The sequence below is a fragment of the Microcebus murinus genome, chromosome 16 (assembly GCF_040939455.1).
Source record: "Microcebus murinus isolate Inina chromosome 16, M.murinus_Inina_mat1.0, whole genome shotgun sequence".
In the NCBI taxonomy this organism is placed as follows: Eukaryota; Metazoa; Chordata; class Mammalia; order Primates; family Cheirogaleidae; genus Microcebus; species Microcebus murinus.
In genome coordinates this window covers 14,225,200-14,241,396 of record NC_134119.1, presented here as the reverse complement: position 1 = coordinate 14,241,396, position 16,197 = coordinate 14,225,200, and the positions used below count along the sequence as shown (strand labels likewise).

The 16,197-nt window shown below is 44.4% G+C and overlaps 2 protein-coding genes across 2 annotated transcripts in view; both read left to right on the top strand.

Moving 5' to 3' along the window:
* Positions 1–16,197, top strand: part of CTSA (cathepsin A) — a 42,429-nt gene that overhangs the window by 11,387 nt on the left and 14,845 nt on the right. The window lies entirely within an intron of this gene.
* Positions 15–15,631, top strand: ZSWIM3 (zinc finger SWIM-type containing 3). The gene is given in 3 exon segments (XM_012742912.3): positions 15–381; positions 13,215–15,112; positions 15,115–15,631. Coding segments are annotated over 3 exon segments (2,085 nt in total). The 5' UTR covers positions 15–226; the 3' UTR covers positions 15,147–15,631.

Below are 16,197 nucleotides of genomic sequence, written 5' to 3'. Positions count from 1 at the left end.
GTCATTTCCCTTCTGTCAGTTAGCAAAGACGCCCACAGCCTCACATAATCCTGTCAGGTCTAGGGCTCCTCCTCAGCTCCGTAATGGGCCACCTAACTGGGGCGGGCCTTTAAGGCGTTCTGGGCCCACGCCAGCCTGTAAATCCTCATGGTGTGACCTCTGACCCCCTGGTGTGATCTTGAGAGTAGACTGGGACCAGCCCCTAGTGTGGGCTGTGGGGGCGGCCATGGAACTGGGCAGCTGCTTCAAGACCTATGAGGACTTCAAGGAGTGCTTCAACGCCTACAAGAAGGAGAACAGGTGCTCCTTCATTCTCAGGGACTGCGTCTCTGTACGGTTCCACAACCTCAACCATGGCACCTCCATCCGCGAGGACATCCTGTAAGGGCGGGGCGGGGAGGGGCAGGAGGGTGGGGAGGAGGCCTGAGAGTCCTCCGGAGGGCGGCGGCGTAGAGGAGGAGGGAATGCACCCCGGCCCAGCTCTCTGTCGAAGTATCCATTCATTCAACAGGCACTCATTCAGCACCTGCTGTGTGCCTTGTGTATTGGCTACCCACGTCACTTTCACTCACTCCATTCACAAGCTTTCATTTATTCCCCCCATTTTTTTTTTTTTTTTTTTTTTTTTTTTAGCACCTGCAGTAACCTAGGCACAAGTCTGGCCTTTACCAATGGGTAAAAACGCCTTGGCAATAATCTCCTTCATCAGTCTCCTCTTTACAAAGCAGTATTATGGCCATCTGTTGGTTAGTTCGTTCCTTCCTTCGTTCATTCATTCATTTTGTAAATGGTTCTCGGATTCCCGATATTTATTAACCGTTTTTCAAACACTTTCTATGTCCCAGGCAGGGTTACTCCTTTATGCATGATTTACCCTGGAGGGCTTGCTTTTTTTCATAATTACAGGTAGATATTCTTTTTTCCATTTGACAGATGAGAAAACAGGCTTAGAGGCTAAGACAGGGGTTGAAAACTCAAGTGCCTTCAGGGCTCAGGCGAAAGAGCCCAGTGTAAGAAAGTTTAATTTTTAATGTTACTTTTGGAAAAAGAGTGATGAAATAACAACTGACACCAGGTCTTTGTGTTAGGGACAACAGAAGTGTAAACTAGGCAAAATGGAGAAGCAGGTGCCATGTAATGAGCTCCATGTGAAAATGAAGATGAGATGTTGCTAGAATTTTGGGCAAGAATTGTCAGAAATCCAGAGTTTGTGTGAACTTGTCCTTTTTTTTTTTTTTTTTTGAGACAGAGTCTCACTTTGTTGCCCAGGCTAGAGTGAGTGCCGTGGCGTCAGCCTGGCTCACAGCAACCTCAATCTCCGGGGCTCAGCAATCCTACTGCCTCAGCCTCCCGAGTAGCTGGGACTACAGGCATGCGCCACCATGCCTGGCTAATTTTTTGTATATATATTTTTAGTTGGTCAATTAATTTATTTCTATTTTCGGTAGAGACGGGGTCTCGCTCAGGCTGGTTTTGAACTCCTGACCTTGAGCAATCCGCCCGCCTCGGCCTCCCAAAGTGCTAGGATTACAGGCGTGAGCCACCACGCCTGGCCATTTTTTAAAAATTAAATATCAATTCAAATTTTAACACATAGTATGTAGTCCACCTATGAGAGTTAAAGTATATCAGAGTTTCAGACCTGGATTGCAATGTTTGGCCAAAGTTCCCCAACTAGAAAGCTAGGCTGCATTCTTTCCACTACTCTGAAGTCCATCGGGACTTTGTGCTGGATATAGATGACATAAAGATTAATAGGTATCCAGGCCGGGGCGCAAAAAAAAAAAAAAAAAAAAGATTAATAGGTATCCAAACTATCACCAAAGAGCCTAAGGTAGAATAGACTTGGACTCAAGTAAGCTAACTAGCATGTGATAAATGTTGGGTTTTTGTTTTGTTTTGTTTTGAGACAGAGTCTCACTTTGTTGCCCAGGCTCGAGTGAGCGCTGTGGCGTCAGCTTAGCTCACAGCTACCTCAAACTCCTGGGCTCAAGCAATCCTCCTGCCTCAGCCTCCTGAGTAGCTGGGACTACAGGCATGCGTCACCATGCCTGGCTAATTTTTTCTATATATATTAGTTGGCCAATTAATTTCTTTCTATTTATAGTAGAGACGGGGTCTCGCTCTTGCTCAGGCTGGTTTCAAACTCCTGACCTTGAGCGATCCACCCCCCTGGCCTCCCAGAGTGCTAGGATTACAGGCGTGAGCCACCGCGCCCAGCCTGATAAATGTTTTAAAAGTGATGTTGCAGCTGGGCGCGGTGGCTCACGCCTGTAATCCTAGCACTCTGGGAGGCTGAGGCAGGCTGATTGCTCAAGGTCAGGAGTTCAAAATCAGCCTGAGCGAGACCCCGTCTCTACCATAAAAATAGAAAGAAATTAATTGGCCAACTAATATATATAATATAAAAATCAGCCGGGCATGGTGGCTCGTGCCTGTAGTCCCAGCTACTCGGGAGGCTGGGGTAGGAGGATGGGGCAGGAGGATCGCTTGAGCCCAGGATATTGAGGTTGCTGTGAGCTAGGCTGACACCAAGGCACTCACTCTAGCCTAGGCAAGAAAGCGAGACTCTGTCTCAAAAAAAAAAAAAAGTGATGTTGCAGAGAAAGAAGTGACAAATGCCTGGGAAGTGGGGAAAGTCTTTGCACTGGAATTAATGGTTTCTCTGGGCTGTGAATGAATGCAGAGTACTAGAGTAGATCTATGGTTAATTACTCAGAAGCTTAGAGGAGTTTGACCAGAAGCAGCTGTGCAGAAGGACCTGTGGGAACAAAGACACAGATATGTGAAAGGTGACATATTAGAGAAATAGTGTGGGATGCCATGCTTGGCAAAAGATAAAGTCACTTGCAGTCTGGCTGGTGTTTTAGGTTCTATTCTGAGGTATTTGGATTTTGTCCTATGTGAGTAGCACCTTGCTAAGCAATGAGAGGAATAAAAAAAATGATAATTGCCCCTAAACACCCTTTAGGAAGGCCATCCCCAGTGTCTAGCACAGAGCATGGCCCATGGGAGGTATTAAATAATTGGTTTTATTTTCTTTTTATAAGAGATTGGGTCTTACTATGTTGCCCAGGCTGGTCCCAAACTCCTGGGCTGAAGCGATCATCTGATCTTAACCTCCTGAATAGTTGGGATTACAGGCACAAGCCAGTGTGCTTGGCTCAGGCATTAAATAATTGTTGAATGAGTGAGTTATCAAGTACTAAACATGTGATTCAGGGAAATGGGTGCTGCAGGAACTCAGAAGAGAGAAAAATCACTGTGGGCTGGAGAAATAAGAGAGAAGGGGGGCTTGAGCTAGGCCCTCAAAGATGTGGAGGTATCAGGTGTATTGGTTTTCTATTTGCCACTCTAACAAATTGCCACAATTTTAGTGGCTTTAAACAACACAAGTTTATTATCTTAAAGTTCTCTAGGTTATAAGTCAGAGACAGGTCTCATTGGGCTAAAATTAAGGGGTCTTCCAGGCTGCATTTCTTTCTGGAGTCCGTAGGAAAGAATTCCTTGCCTTGCCTTTTCCAGCTTCTAGAGGCTACCAACATTCCTTGGTTTACAGCCCTCTTACCCCATCTTCAAAGCCAGCAATGGCTGGTTGAGTCCTCACATCACATTACTCAGACCTTGCTTCTGTTGTCACATCTTTTTCTCTAGCTCCTGTCTGCTGCTTCTCTCTTCTACTTTTAAGGATCCTTGTGAATATATTGTGCCCACTCAGGTAATCTAGGATAAATTCTCTATTTTCAAGTCAGCTGATAGCAACCTTAATTCCATCTGCAGCCTTTTTAAAAAAAAAAATTTTTATTTTAGCATATTATGGGGGTACAAGTGTTAAGGTTGCTTATATTGTCCATGCCCCCCTCCCGCCTTGAGTAAGAGCTTCAAGCATGTCCATCCCCCAAACGTTGCACATCTTACTCGTTGTGGTTGTTCCCCTCCTACCCCCTCCCACCCTCCCGACACCTGATAAATGTTACTCCTATATGTCCACTTAGGTGTTGATCCATTAATACCAATTTGCTGGTGAGTACATGTGGTGCTGGTTTTTCCATTCTTGAGATACTTCACTTCATCGGCAGCCTTAATTCCCCTTTGCTGTGTAACCTAACACATTCACAGGTCCTAGGGTTAGAACAAAGACATCTTTGAGGGGTCATTCTGCCTACCAGAGGAGGATTAACATCCTGGAGAAAGAAATGGTGTGAGTTAGTGCAGATGTTAACATGATGTGCTTCTATTAGAAACCAGTGATGTATGTTTGCACATAAAAGCAAGAAAGCAGTAAAGAGACCTGCTTAGCTAGAAGGAAGGATTTATGCTGGAGCAGCAGGAAGGAAAATTAGAGGGACCAAAATAAACAGACTGGAAGGTTGGGATTAGTTTCACTTATTTTTAATTTTGAAGGTGAACAATTTTAAAAGTGCATTTTTTTTTTTTTTTTTTTTTTTTTTGAGACAGAGTCTCACTTTGTTGCCCAGGCTAGAGTGAGTGCCGTGGCGTCAGCCTGGCTCACAGCAACCTCAATCTCCGGGGCTCAGCGATCCTACTGCCTCAGCCTCCCGAGTAGCTGGGACTACAGGCATGCGCCACCATGCCCGGCTAATTTTTTGTATATATATTTTTAGTTGGTCAATTAATTTATTTCTATTTTTGGTAGAGACGGGGTCTCGCTCAGGCTGGTTTCGAACTCCTGACCTTGAGCAATCCGCCCGCCTCAGCCTCCCAAAGTGCTAGGATTACAGGCGTGAGCCACCATGCCCGGCCAAAAAGTGCATTTTTTGAGTAGTTAATTAAAAGTTTTCTTCAAACAGTACAGAATGGCCTAATATGGTCACTGCCACTGTGTCATGCAGAGGGAACCAGGGTTACCTTCCTGAGAGAAACTAAGCCTGAACAAACATATCTTATAGGTGCACGTGCATTTTTTTTTCTTCTTAACACAAATGGCAACATACCATTCATACATATCCTTCTGTACCTGGCTTTTCTTACTTATCATTGCATCTTAGAGATTATTCCACATCACTTATTCCATTGTATGGACAGTTTAATTGATTTGATTTTCATTGATTTCATTGATTTTTGCAGTTGTTTACCGAACACTTACTCCATGCTAGTGTCTGGAGATATGTTGAAAAAGATAAATTGGGTCCCTGCTCTCATGGAGCTTCCTCTCTAGTCAGAAAGACAAAATACTAAACTGTAATCACAGAAATAATTATTTCCTTAAAATGGTAGTAAGGGCTACAAAGGAAAAGTCAAGGGTGCTGGCTAAAAGAATGATGGGGGAACTTAATCTTGTTGGCAGGAGTAGGGTACTGGTCCTGATTGACACCTTTTTTTTTTTTTGAGACAGAGTCTCACTCTGTTGCCCAGGCTAGTGTGCCGTGGTGTCAGCCTAGCTCACAGCAACCTCAAACTCCTGGGCTCAGGCGATCCTCCTGCCTCAGCCTCCCGAGTAGCTGGGACTACAGGCATGTGCCACCATGCCCGGCTAATTTTTTCTATATATTTTTAGAGGGCCAATTAATTTCTTTCTATTTTTAGCAGAGAGGTGTCTCGCTCTTGCTCAGGCTGGTTTCAAACTCCTGACCTTGAGCGATCCTCCCTCCTCGGGCTCCCAGAGAGCTAGGATTACAGGCGTGAGCCACTGCGCCCGGCCTAGAAAAAACACTTTCATCTCTGACATTTTGCTGAGATAGTTTACAAAGCACACCTTCATTATCCTACCTGGTCCTCTGAAACATCAGAAGCAAGTTTTGTTATTCCCGTTAAATGAATTAGTATGTGTAAAGTGTTTAGAACATTGCCTAGTACATAGAAAATCTTCCATAAATATGAACATCATTATTATTATTATTTTGCAGATGGGGAGACAGCCCGGAGAAGTTATACATTAAGAGACTAATAGTTTCTTTTATTTTTTATTTTTTAATTATTTTAATTATTTCATACTCTTTATGGGGAAGAGATTTGCTGGAGAGACTAATAGTTTCTATCTCTCTGCTTTATATTAAGACTCAGAGTTTAATTATCTAATTTGTTGTTTGTTTGGTTGAGTTTTTTTGTTTGTTTTTGTTGCCCAGGCTGGAGTGCAATGGCCAGATCATGGCTCACAGCAGCCTTGAACTCCCGGACATAGGGGTTCCTCCCACCTCCACCTCCCAAGGTGTTGGGATTACAGGCGTGAGCCATCACTCCCAGGCTTAATTATTAATTTTTTCAAAGATGTACTTTTCAGAGTTGCACATGCTTGAGATAAAAGGAGAAGGGAAGGTTAGAATACAGTCAAGGAGAGGGCAGGAGCAGGGAATGAGGTAGTCAAGACCCAGAAGAGAACCTGTGATAAAAAGCACCCACACCCCCAAAACTACCTGAGTGTGAACCAGGGAAATCTGAATGTGGTACAATCAAAGCTAAGAGAAATGGGAAGGGGCAGAAAGGAAGGGGTAAGTCAGAACAGGAGGTAGGGTAAGATTTTAAGAAACCATAAGAAAGCACTTAGGTGTTAGAACTGAAGATCATACCCAGATTATTCATTGCCAGAGCTCTTAACTGTCGTATTTAACACAGGGCTTTGATAGCTTTTAACGTCATTTGTTAATGTATTTCTTCAGTAAACTTGTAGTAAGACTTGGCTAAGTGTTTACAATGGGCCAAGCATTGAGCTGAGGTACAAAGATGAATAAATTGTGGGCTCTGCCCTTGAGGCCAGTAGTGGACTAAGCTAGTTTAGGAGGTGGCAAATTCTTGAGCAGTACAGGCCTTGAGCAAACAAGCTGGCTGCTGGTTGGGATATTGTAAAAGATATTCTTGGGTCATTTATTGCACACTGTGTTGGGCTCTTTGAGTGATACATGAATGTTTTGGTATGATTGGCACTCTTGGGAACTAGAGGGAAGATGGGGGAAATGTTTTTAGGAGGTAAGTTAGTAGAAATCTCCAAAGGCAAATATATGTACGACTGGGTGATCAGGTGAGATGATGGTATTTTTTTGTTTTTGTTTTTTGAGACAGAGTCTTGCTCTTTCAACCCAGCTAGAGTGCAGTGGTGTCATCATAGCTCACTGCAACCTCAAACTCCTGGGCTCAAGCATTCCTCCTGCCCCAGCCTCTTGAATAGCTGGGACTACAGGCGCTCAGCTAATTTTTCTATTTTTAGTAGAGATGGGGGTCTCGCTGTTGCTCAGGCTGGTCTCAAACTCCGGAACTCAAGCAATCCTCCTGCCTCAGCCTCCCAGAGTGCTAGTATTACAGGCATGAGCCACCATACCCAGACCTAGATAATTTTAATAGTAAGTTCTTATGTTAATTTTATTTTTTTTGAGACAGAGTCTTGCTTTGTTGCTCAGGCTAGAGTGAGTGCCATGGCGTCAGCCTAGCTCACAGCAACTTCAAACTCTTGGGCTCAAGCAATCCTGCTGCCTCAGCCTCCCGAGTAGCTGGGACTACAGGCACGCGCCACCATGCCCAGCTAAATTTTTTTATATGTATTAGTTGGCCAATTAATTTCTTTCTATTTATAGTAGAAACGGGGGTCTCCCTCTTGCTCAGGCTGGTTTTGAACTCCTGACCTCAAGCAATATGCCCGCCTTGGCCTCCCAGAGTGCTAGGATTACAGGCGTGAGCCACCTCGCCCAGCCTTATGTTAATATTTAAACATAAAGTTCCTTGTAAGTAAGTGAGCTAATTTAAAGAAAACCATTTGATTAAAAAAATTTGTGGCCAGGCGCGGTGGCTCACACTTGTAATCCTAGCGCCACCATGCCCACCTAATTTTTTCTATATTTTTAGTTGCCCAGTTAATTTCTTTCTATTTTTGGTAGAGACAGGGTCTTGCTCAGGTTGGTCTCAAACTCCTGAGCTCAAATGATCCTCCCGCCTCAGCCTCCCAGAGTGTTAGGATTACAGGCGTGAGCCACCTCGCCCTGCAGTGATTGATGATCTTCAAATAGTCTATGAAGTACTCTGATGTCCCTCACACTTGTTTGTGGCTTCTTTTAGTTTTGGCTAAAAAAAAAGAAAGAAAAACCCCAACATTTATTTGGAACTCATTCCAGAAACATTGCAGGAACTTTATAGGCATTGTCTCATTTAATCCTTACCACACCTTTTGGCTAGACCCTGATTGTCAGCTTGGAAGGCCATGTGGAAAAGCAAAAATCATGATGCAAAAATCATGCTAATAAACTACTTATGGCTGGGCGTGGTGGCTCACGCCTGTAATCCTAGCACTTTGGGAGGTCGAGGCGGGAGAATCACTCAAGATCAGTCGTTCGAAACCAGCCTGAGCAAGAGTGAGACCCCATCTCTACTAAAAATAGAAAGAAATTAGCAGAACAACTAAAAATATATAGAAAAAATTAGCAAGGCATGGTGGCGCATGCCTGTAGTCCCAGCTACTTGGAAGGCTGAGGCAGAAGGATTGCTTGAGCCCACGAGTTTGAGGTTGCTGTGAGCTAGGCTGACGCCACGGCACTGTAGCCCAGGCAATAGAGTGAGACTCTGTCTCAAAAAAAAAAAAAAAAACTAGTTATTAAGTTAGTCACTATTGAACCATGCCTTCTGCTTATCCCTGCCCTTCCCATCAATATGTTTGGTAGTCAGTTTCTGGCTGAATAGATGTGGCAAACATCAGGGTAATACAGTGCAAATAAAACCATTTGAAAACTGAAATTGCACATTTCCTAAGAGTTATAGGACTGGGTGAATTTCTTGAAAGTAATTATAGAGAACTTCCAGCTTTATACCAGTTAACAAATGGAGAAGGGAAATCAACAAGGGTGATGAGATGATAGAAACTTGAAAAGCAGAAGATTTGTATAGCAAAGAAATTAAACTCTTGGGAAACTTGATTAAGCTCGAGAATATTTTGGCAAAACTGACCTTTGTATATTGCAAAAGTGAAACAGGAAATGTATCATAGTGTTTGGGAAAATTATACTAGGAATAAAAACAGCTGATGCTCCAAGTCGTTCTTTCATTATTCTAAGAATGGGCATATAGCTGCCATTATAACCTACTTTTGTTGAATATAATAATAACTTCATAATTTTAGTCTTATTTTTAAAGGTAAAGTTCCACCCAAATCTTGTTTTCCACTATTTCCTATGAAGTGTTTCTAGGAATGTTTTTGGCTGTAATTAACTGGAGACCGAGATTCAAAATGGCTTATTAGTTGCCAATATTTAGAAGCCCAGAGGTGGGCCTCCAGAAGTGATTGTCTCAGTGACCTGGGCTCTTTACATCTTTCCATTCTGCCATCCTCAGGTTTCAGCTTTGCCCTGAGGATGGGTTCTCCACATGGCACAAATGCAGGAGTCACATCCAGAAGAAAAAGCCTTCCTTGGTTTCCTACAGATTTCCCATCATGTTTCTTTGTCCGGAATTGGGCTAGTATCCATGCCCATTCCTAATGAGATTACTTTAATTGGCTTAGGCTAACCCTGAAGCACGTAGCTATGTGGGGGAGGAATGGCAACCTGAATGAAATTGGCCCTCTGTTAGGAAGGCAGAAAGGGACAAAAGGATGCTGGATCGGTATCCAAATTTCCTGTCACAGCCTTTTTTTTTTTTTTTTTTTTTTTTTTGAGACAGAGTCTCGCTTTGTTGCACGGGCTAGAGTGAGTGCCCTGGCGTCACCCTAGCTCACAGCAACCTCAAACTCCTGGGCTCAAGGAATCCTGCTGCCTCAGCCTCCCGAGTAGCTGAGACTACAGGCATGCGCCACCATGCCCAGCTAATTTTTTTCTATATATATAAGTTGGCCAATTAATTTCTTTCTATTTGGAGTAGAGATGGGGGTCTCGCTCTTGCTCAGGCTGGTTTCGAACTCCTGACCTCGAGCAATCCTCCCACCTCAGCCTCCCAGAGTGCTAGGATTACAGGCGTGAGCCACCGCGCCAGGCCTGTAACAGCCTTTTTAATGAAGTCACTTTAAGTGGTACTCATTATTCATAGATCAGCACTCTCTTATTGTTATTTCCATATTTATAGATAAGAAATTGGAGGCTTAGAGGAAGTAAAGTGACTTGTTCAAGGTAGAATTTAAACTTATTAAATTTAAATTCTGACTCCCACAATCTTTTTTGTAACTCAAGTTATATTGTCCAAAATGGCTTTACCCATTCTCTACCTATAAAATCCTATTCATTGTTCAAGGTGCAGTTTACATACAACAAGGACACAAATCTTATGTAAAATAACTGAAAAGCTTTAGTTAATCTATACCAATCTGTATAATCAGAGTGAATCACTCTTTGTTCAGTTATATTACTTGCACAACTATTTAATCATTCAGTTAACTAAAATAACCATGGTGCACAATGAATTTTTACAAAAGATTTGTGTGCTTCACTGCAAGTTGTATCTCTATAAAAGATTAAAGGAAGCAGAAAAAGGTTGACCTCAACCTAGTACCTATTAAGTTTGAAATTCATGATGCCAGCAAGGACGGTATGTTTAGAGATCTTTAAGGAAGTTATTGAACTAAGCAATGTGTTGGGGGACAAGATGAGGAGAGCAAAAATGGAAATTCAGAGAAAGTAGAAATATTTTGAAGGAAGACAGGCAGTATAATGGTTAACTAGTCAGACTGTAGACAAGCAAACACAGTGCAAATCCCAGATCTTCAGGTCTTAGCTGGAGGATTAAATCCCAGATTCTTATCCTTGAGAACTTCTTTAAGCTTGTTTCTCTAACTGTAAAATGTAAGTGAAAATAGAACCTTTTCCCCCAGTATAAAATGATGCATATTAGAGGCTTACTATAGCCTGGTATATCATAAATCCTGAGTACATGTAACTGTGGTAAGGAAGAATTAAAAAGACTTAACATACTGGATATACATGAGAAGGGGGAATTGTAAAGAATGCCCAGGTTCCCACCCTGGAAAGTGCAGACATTAATGAAGCCAGAAATAATAGAAAGAGCTTTATGGTTGGCAGTGACCAATATCTTATTTTTGAAATAGCTCAACAAACATTCACTGAATGCACATAAAGTCCATACATTTGGTGACCTAGAGTTAGGCCAAGATGTTGAGTCAGCAGAAGGATAGGTCCCTACATAAGGGCTGAGGAAAGCTGCCTAGAAAAGATGATGGTTGGACGTAGCCCTGAAGGATGAGTAAGCTTTGAGATGAAGAAAGATGGGAAGGGCATTCCAGACAAAGAGACCAATGTGCACAAAGGCCCACAGGTGAGACACAGCATAGTGGACACAGAAGTTGAAGGCATTCTGTCTTTCTAGGACACTAAAACAAGATGGTGAAGGGTAAAAAACAAGACTGGAGAGATAAGGCCGAGGCCACACAGTGGTTACCCCTCACTAGCCTGGCCATGTTACTGGACTGCTCCAGCCCTTCCTGGCATTGAGCTGGAGATGGTGCCACCCCTGCACTGTGCACACAACAGGTACCGACATTCTCAGCCCCAGGCCCCTCCACCCTATTATTATGGGACTGTCATATCCTGTTTTCCTAAGCTTGCCCCACAGGGTGAGCAAACAGGACCAGCTGGATTAGAGTATTTGGAAAAGAGTGGGTAAGGCTTCCAGGCTATGTCAAGTCAAGCCAGGGGCTGAGACTTTTTTCCCCCTCCACAGGTCTTTGGGTTGGGCCACTCCCTAAGGAGGCAGGGGTATGACCTCTCCCACCTATATGTGGTCCATGACTCATTCATTGATATGCATACATTAATAAGCATCTGCTGAAGGAATAGCATTGTGTCGGGTGCTTGGGATAAACTGAGGAATAACTTAGTCCTGAAACCTGAAGACATTCCTATCCAACTGGAAAGGCACTGTGCAAACATTCAAGAGAATGTCACAAGGCATGGGTGCTATAATAACAATAGCTAGCTTTTATTTAGTATAAATATAAGGCTGAACCAGGCTCTGGGCTAAATATTTTGCCAGTGGCTCATTTAATCCTCATTAACAACCCTAATGAGATCACCTCATTTTATGATGAGGAAACTTCACACAAAGAAGTGAAGTGACTTGCCCAAGGTTGAACAGCTTCTGAGTGGCAGAGCTGGGATTCAAATCCAGAGACAGACAGCCAGCAGTGTCCCCCTGTTTAACCACTAAGTTATTATACTGCCACCCAGAGAATCTGCTAAGCCTTTGGGTAAATGCTATGAATTCAGAGACAGGAGCAATCACTGTGGCTGGGCAACATCCACAGAGGCTTTCCAGAGGTGGGACCTGATTTGGGCCTTGACGCATGGATTGAATGGGGATAGGAAAAGAAAAAGAAGAAATATTCCATTTAATTACTTCTCTCCTTTAAATCATTGCTTTCAGCCTAGAATGGCAAAGCCAGAAAGGACCCTAAAGATCATGTAGCCCAGTGGTTATCAAACTTTAAATTAAAGATAAACTGGCCGGGTGCGGTGGCTCACGCCTGTAATCCTAGCACTCTGGGAGGCCAAGGTGGGAGGATTGCTCGAGGCCAGGAGTTTGAAACCAGCCTGAGCAAGAGCAAGACCCCGTCTTTACTATAAATTGAAACAAATTAATTGGCCAACTAATATATATAGAAAAAATTAGCCGGGCATGGTGGCGCATGCCTGTAGTCTCAGCTACTCGGGAGGCTGAGGTAGGAGGATCGCTTGAGCCCAGGAGTTTGAGGTTTTTGTGAGCTAGGCTGACTCCATGGCACTCACTCTAGCCTGGGCAACAAAGCGAGACTCTGTCTCAAAAAAAAAAAAAAAAAAAAAAAGATAAACAGAAATCATCCCAAACACCCCTGGAGGGTCCAGAAGAGCTCAGCTGATAACCACTGATCTAGTCCTGTGTCCTTTGAGCCTCATTTTATCTTTGCTCTCTGGAGGAGGAAGAGAAGGCAGTAGCTCTGAAAGGACAGGAATGACGGTACCAGCTGGTCATTCTGCTGCTGCCTCTTGTCTGTTTTCTCTTGTACTGACTCAGATTGAATTGTTGGCAGCTACAGAAGGCAACAGGGAGAATGAAAGGAGTTGGGGCTAAGAACTGCCGTGGAAGGACATGAAGGGGGGTTGTAGTTGGAGAGGGTCTTGATGAAAGAGCTAAATACTTTGGGATTGGAAAGATAATGTAAATCTTCCCTCCTTAATTCTATACTACATTGTGGTTTCCAGGAGACATATCAGCCAATATAAATCCCCACAGGATCTTATCTTTATAAGGGGGACAGTCAGCACCTTTCTCATTGTCACCTCTACTTTCCCTAGATATATGCAGGTGAAATTTGTCTGTATTCGGACCCAGACAAACAGGAAGAGAACACGGGAGGCAGACATGTGCCCGGCTTACTTGCTCCTGAGGTACAACGAGAGACTAGATAGACTATTCATCAGTGAGCTAAACACCCAGCATATACACGGTGATGCCAAATCTGCTGCTGTTGGAGGTGACACCACTGGCAAATCTCAAACGACAATGTGCCTACAGAAACTCCAGCCTGTGCAACCAACAATCAGTGAAGACCTTGACACTGAAAAGTCCCCAGTTGAAACATTGTTTTGCCTAGATAAAGTACAAGTGCCCTCAAAGCCAGAGCAGGAAGGCATCACTCCTTCTGACTTGGCCAAGATAGCAAAAGTGATGAAGAACTTTCTTAAAGTAGATGAGGGTTCCATGGCTTCCTTCAGTGTGGGTGACAGCCAAGACCTGGACCGCCTCAGCTTCCAGAGCAGCAAAATGAGTGACTTATTCATCCGCTTCCCAGAGAATCTCTTGCTGCACCGGGTGGAGAATGCCCAAGGCCACATCCTCTATGCTTTCTTGGTAGAGAACAAGGAACGAGAAAGTCGAGTGGTACACTTTGCTGTGCTCAAAGCCGAGACAGCCACCTCTGTGGCCAAGATGCTGAGTATCTTCACAGAGTTCAACTCTGATTGGCCCAAGGTCAAGGTGGTCTTTGTGGACCCTTCATTCCCTCACCGGTCTGTCCTACAGGAGATCTTCCCTGCTGCTCGCATCCTCCTCTCCATCTACCACACAACCCGACTCTTGGAGAAGAAGTTGCATCGTAGTTCAGCAAATCCATCTTTTAAAAGGCTCATGAAAGAAGCCCTTCGGGAGGCTGTGTTTGTCACTTCTGATACCAGCCTGAAAAATCTTTGTCAGATGTCCCAGGCCCTACTAGACGAGGATCTCTTCAACTTTCTACAGGCCCACTGGTTCACCTGTGAATTGCTGTGGTACATGCATGTCAGGAAGGGCCTGCACGCGTGTAACACCTACATGGACAGCCTAGACATTGTCACCAGTAAGGTGTCAAGCCTCTTCAGGGAACAGCAGTCCCTGCTGGACTGCATCCTCTGCTTTGTGGATTACATAGACTTCTTTAATACCAAAGGCTTGAAGAACTTGCCCACGGCTCCTCCCAAGTTAAAGAGGGCTCGGCCGGCAAGCATGCCACCGAAGTCTAAGAAGGATTTTAGAATTAGTGGTGGGAGCCTCACCAGACTCCCTGTGGAAGAGACAAAACCAGACTCACAGCAGGTGCAGTTGAAGCAGCAGCCACAGGTACAGCCCTCCCAGGGTAGCATGCTAGACACCTTGCACCAGAGTGGCTCTGAACTAGCTTACAAGCTGTGCCAAAATGAGTGGGAGGTGGTACAGAACTCCACCCACCTGGTGGACATGGCTGGCTCCTCAGTGGACGTTCAGCTGCTAGAGGACTCTCACCAGGTTAGCAAAGATGGCTGCAGCTGCAGCTGTTCCTTTCAACAATGGTACCACCTGCCATGCCGGCACATTTTGGCCCTTCTGCACACCAGCCAGCAGCCCGTTGGTGAAGCTATGGTGTGCCGCCGGTGGCAGAAGAAGTACCAGCACCTCCTTGGGCCCAACGGGGAGCTCCAGGACCATGGTGTGGTCCCAAACACAGGCCAGCTTGAGAGGCAAGGACAAAACAACATGATTCAGGACCTAAGCAGGGAGCTGGCAAACCTGCTAATGCAGGCTGAGGGGCCAGAGCTGGAGGAACGCTATTCCACCCTGCGCAAGATTGTGGATATCTGGGCTGACCCCTGTCAGCTACCTGAGTCCAATCTGCAGCCAGGAGACTTCAAGGACGTGGGCCGTCTCCCTTTCCTCTGGGGAAAGCAAGAGGACGGGGAGGGACTCCCCCTGCTGCAGCCATGATTCATGACTGAAGAATGTGCACTAACACATGGGACCAAAACCCCTATCCTTAGAAGTTTGAGAGTTCAAAGTGGGCAGGACATGCTAAGGGTCAGTATTTTAACCATTGTCTTTCTAGGTAAGGTTGGAAAGCTTATTACAATAGGGAGAAGAACCCCACTGTATCACAGTCCTTTGAGTCTGCCCTTTTTCAGCCCTACCTTTGTATTCTTTGATAGCCTCATTCATTGTTCAAGGCCAAAGTTATCTCCATGCTAAAAGGTCATCCCACTATCTCCCCCAACCTCTGAGATCACATCTTATTCACCCTACAGAGATGAACCCCTGCCCTAGGATAGGGTGAAACAAAATGGGTCTGGTAAAAGGGCCTATTTTCAGGGACAAAGGGAAGGAGGAGGGTGATCTTTGGCTGTTGCTGCTGTTTATGAAGAATCTGTTATTTGTAACTATTTTTATTAAATAAAGCTTTGTTTTGTTTTGTTTTTTAAATCAAATCAAATAAGCAGGGGAAGTGTGTTCTGCTTGATCTGGGAAGGAAGAGGAATTGCATAGCAGTAGGACTCCTGACTTTACTGTCAGGAAGTGGGTACTCTAGGGTGGATTCATTCATTCATGAGCCAAGGTCTCGCTCTGTCACCCAGGCTGGAGTGCAGTGGCACAATCAAAGTTCACTGTAACCTCAAACTCTTGGGCTCAAGGGATCCTCCTGTTTCAGCCTCCCCAGTAGCTGGAATTACAGGCACGTGCCACCATACCTGGCTAATTTTTTAAATTTTTTTTGTAGAGACAGGGTTTGTGCTATGTTGCCCAGGCTGATCTCTAACAATCCTCCCAACTCAGCCTCCCAAATTGCTGGGATAACAGGTATGAGCCATGGCGCCTGGCCAGATTTATTGATTTTAAAGGAAATTGAGTATTATCAACCTAATGGAGCTGTGGAGCCCAGTAGAAAACCAGATGTCTTTAATTCAAATTTTCCCTCTTTCTACCAGCCAATCCTTCAAGGTTGGTTTCAGGTTGCCTTATATTCTAGCAAGAGGAGCCCAAATAGACTGGGAGGTA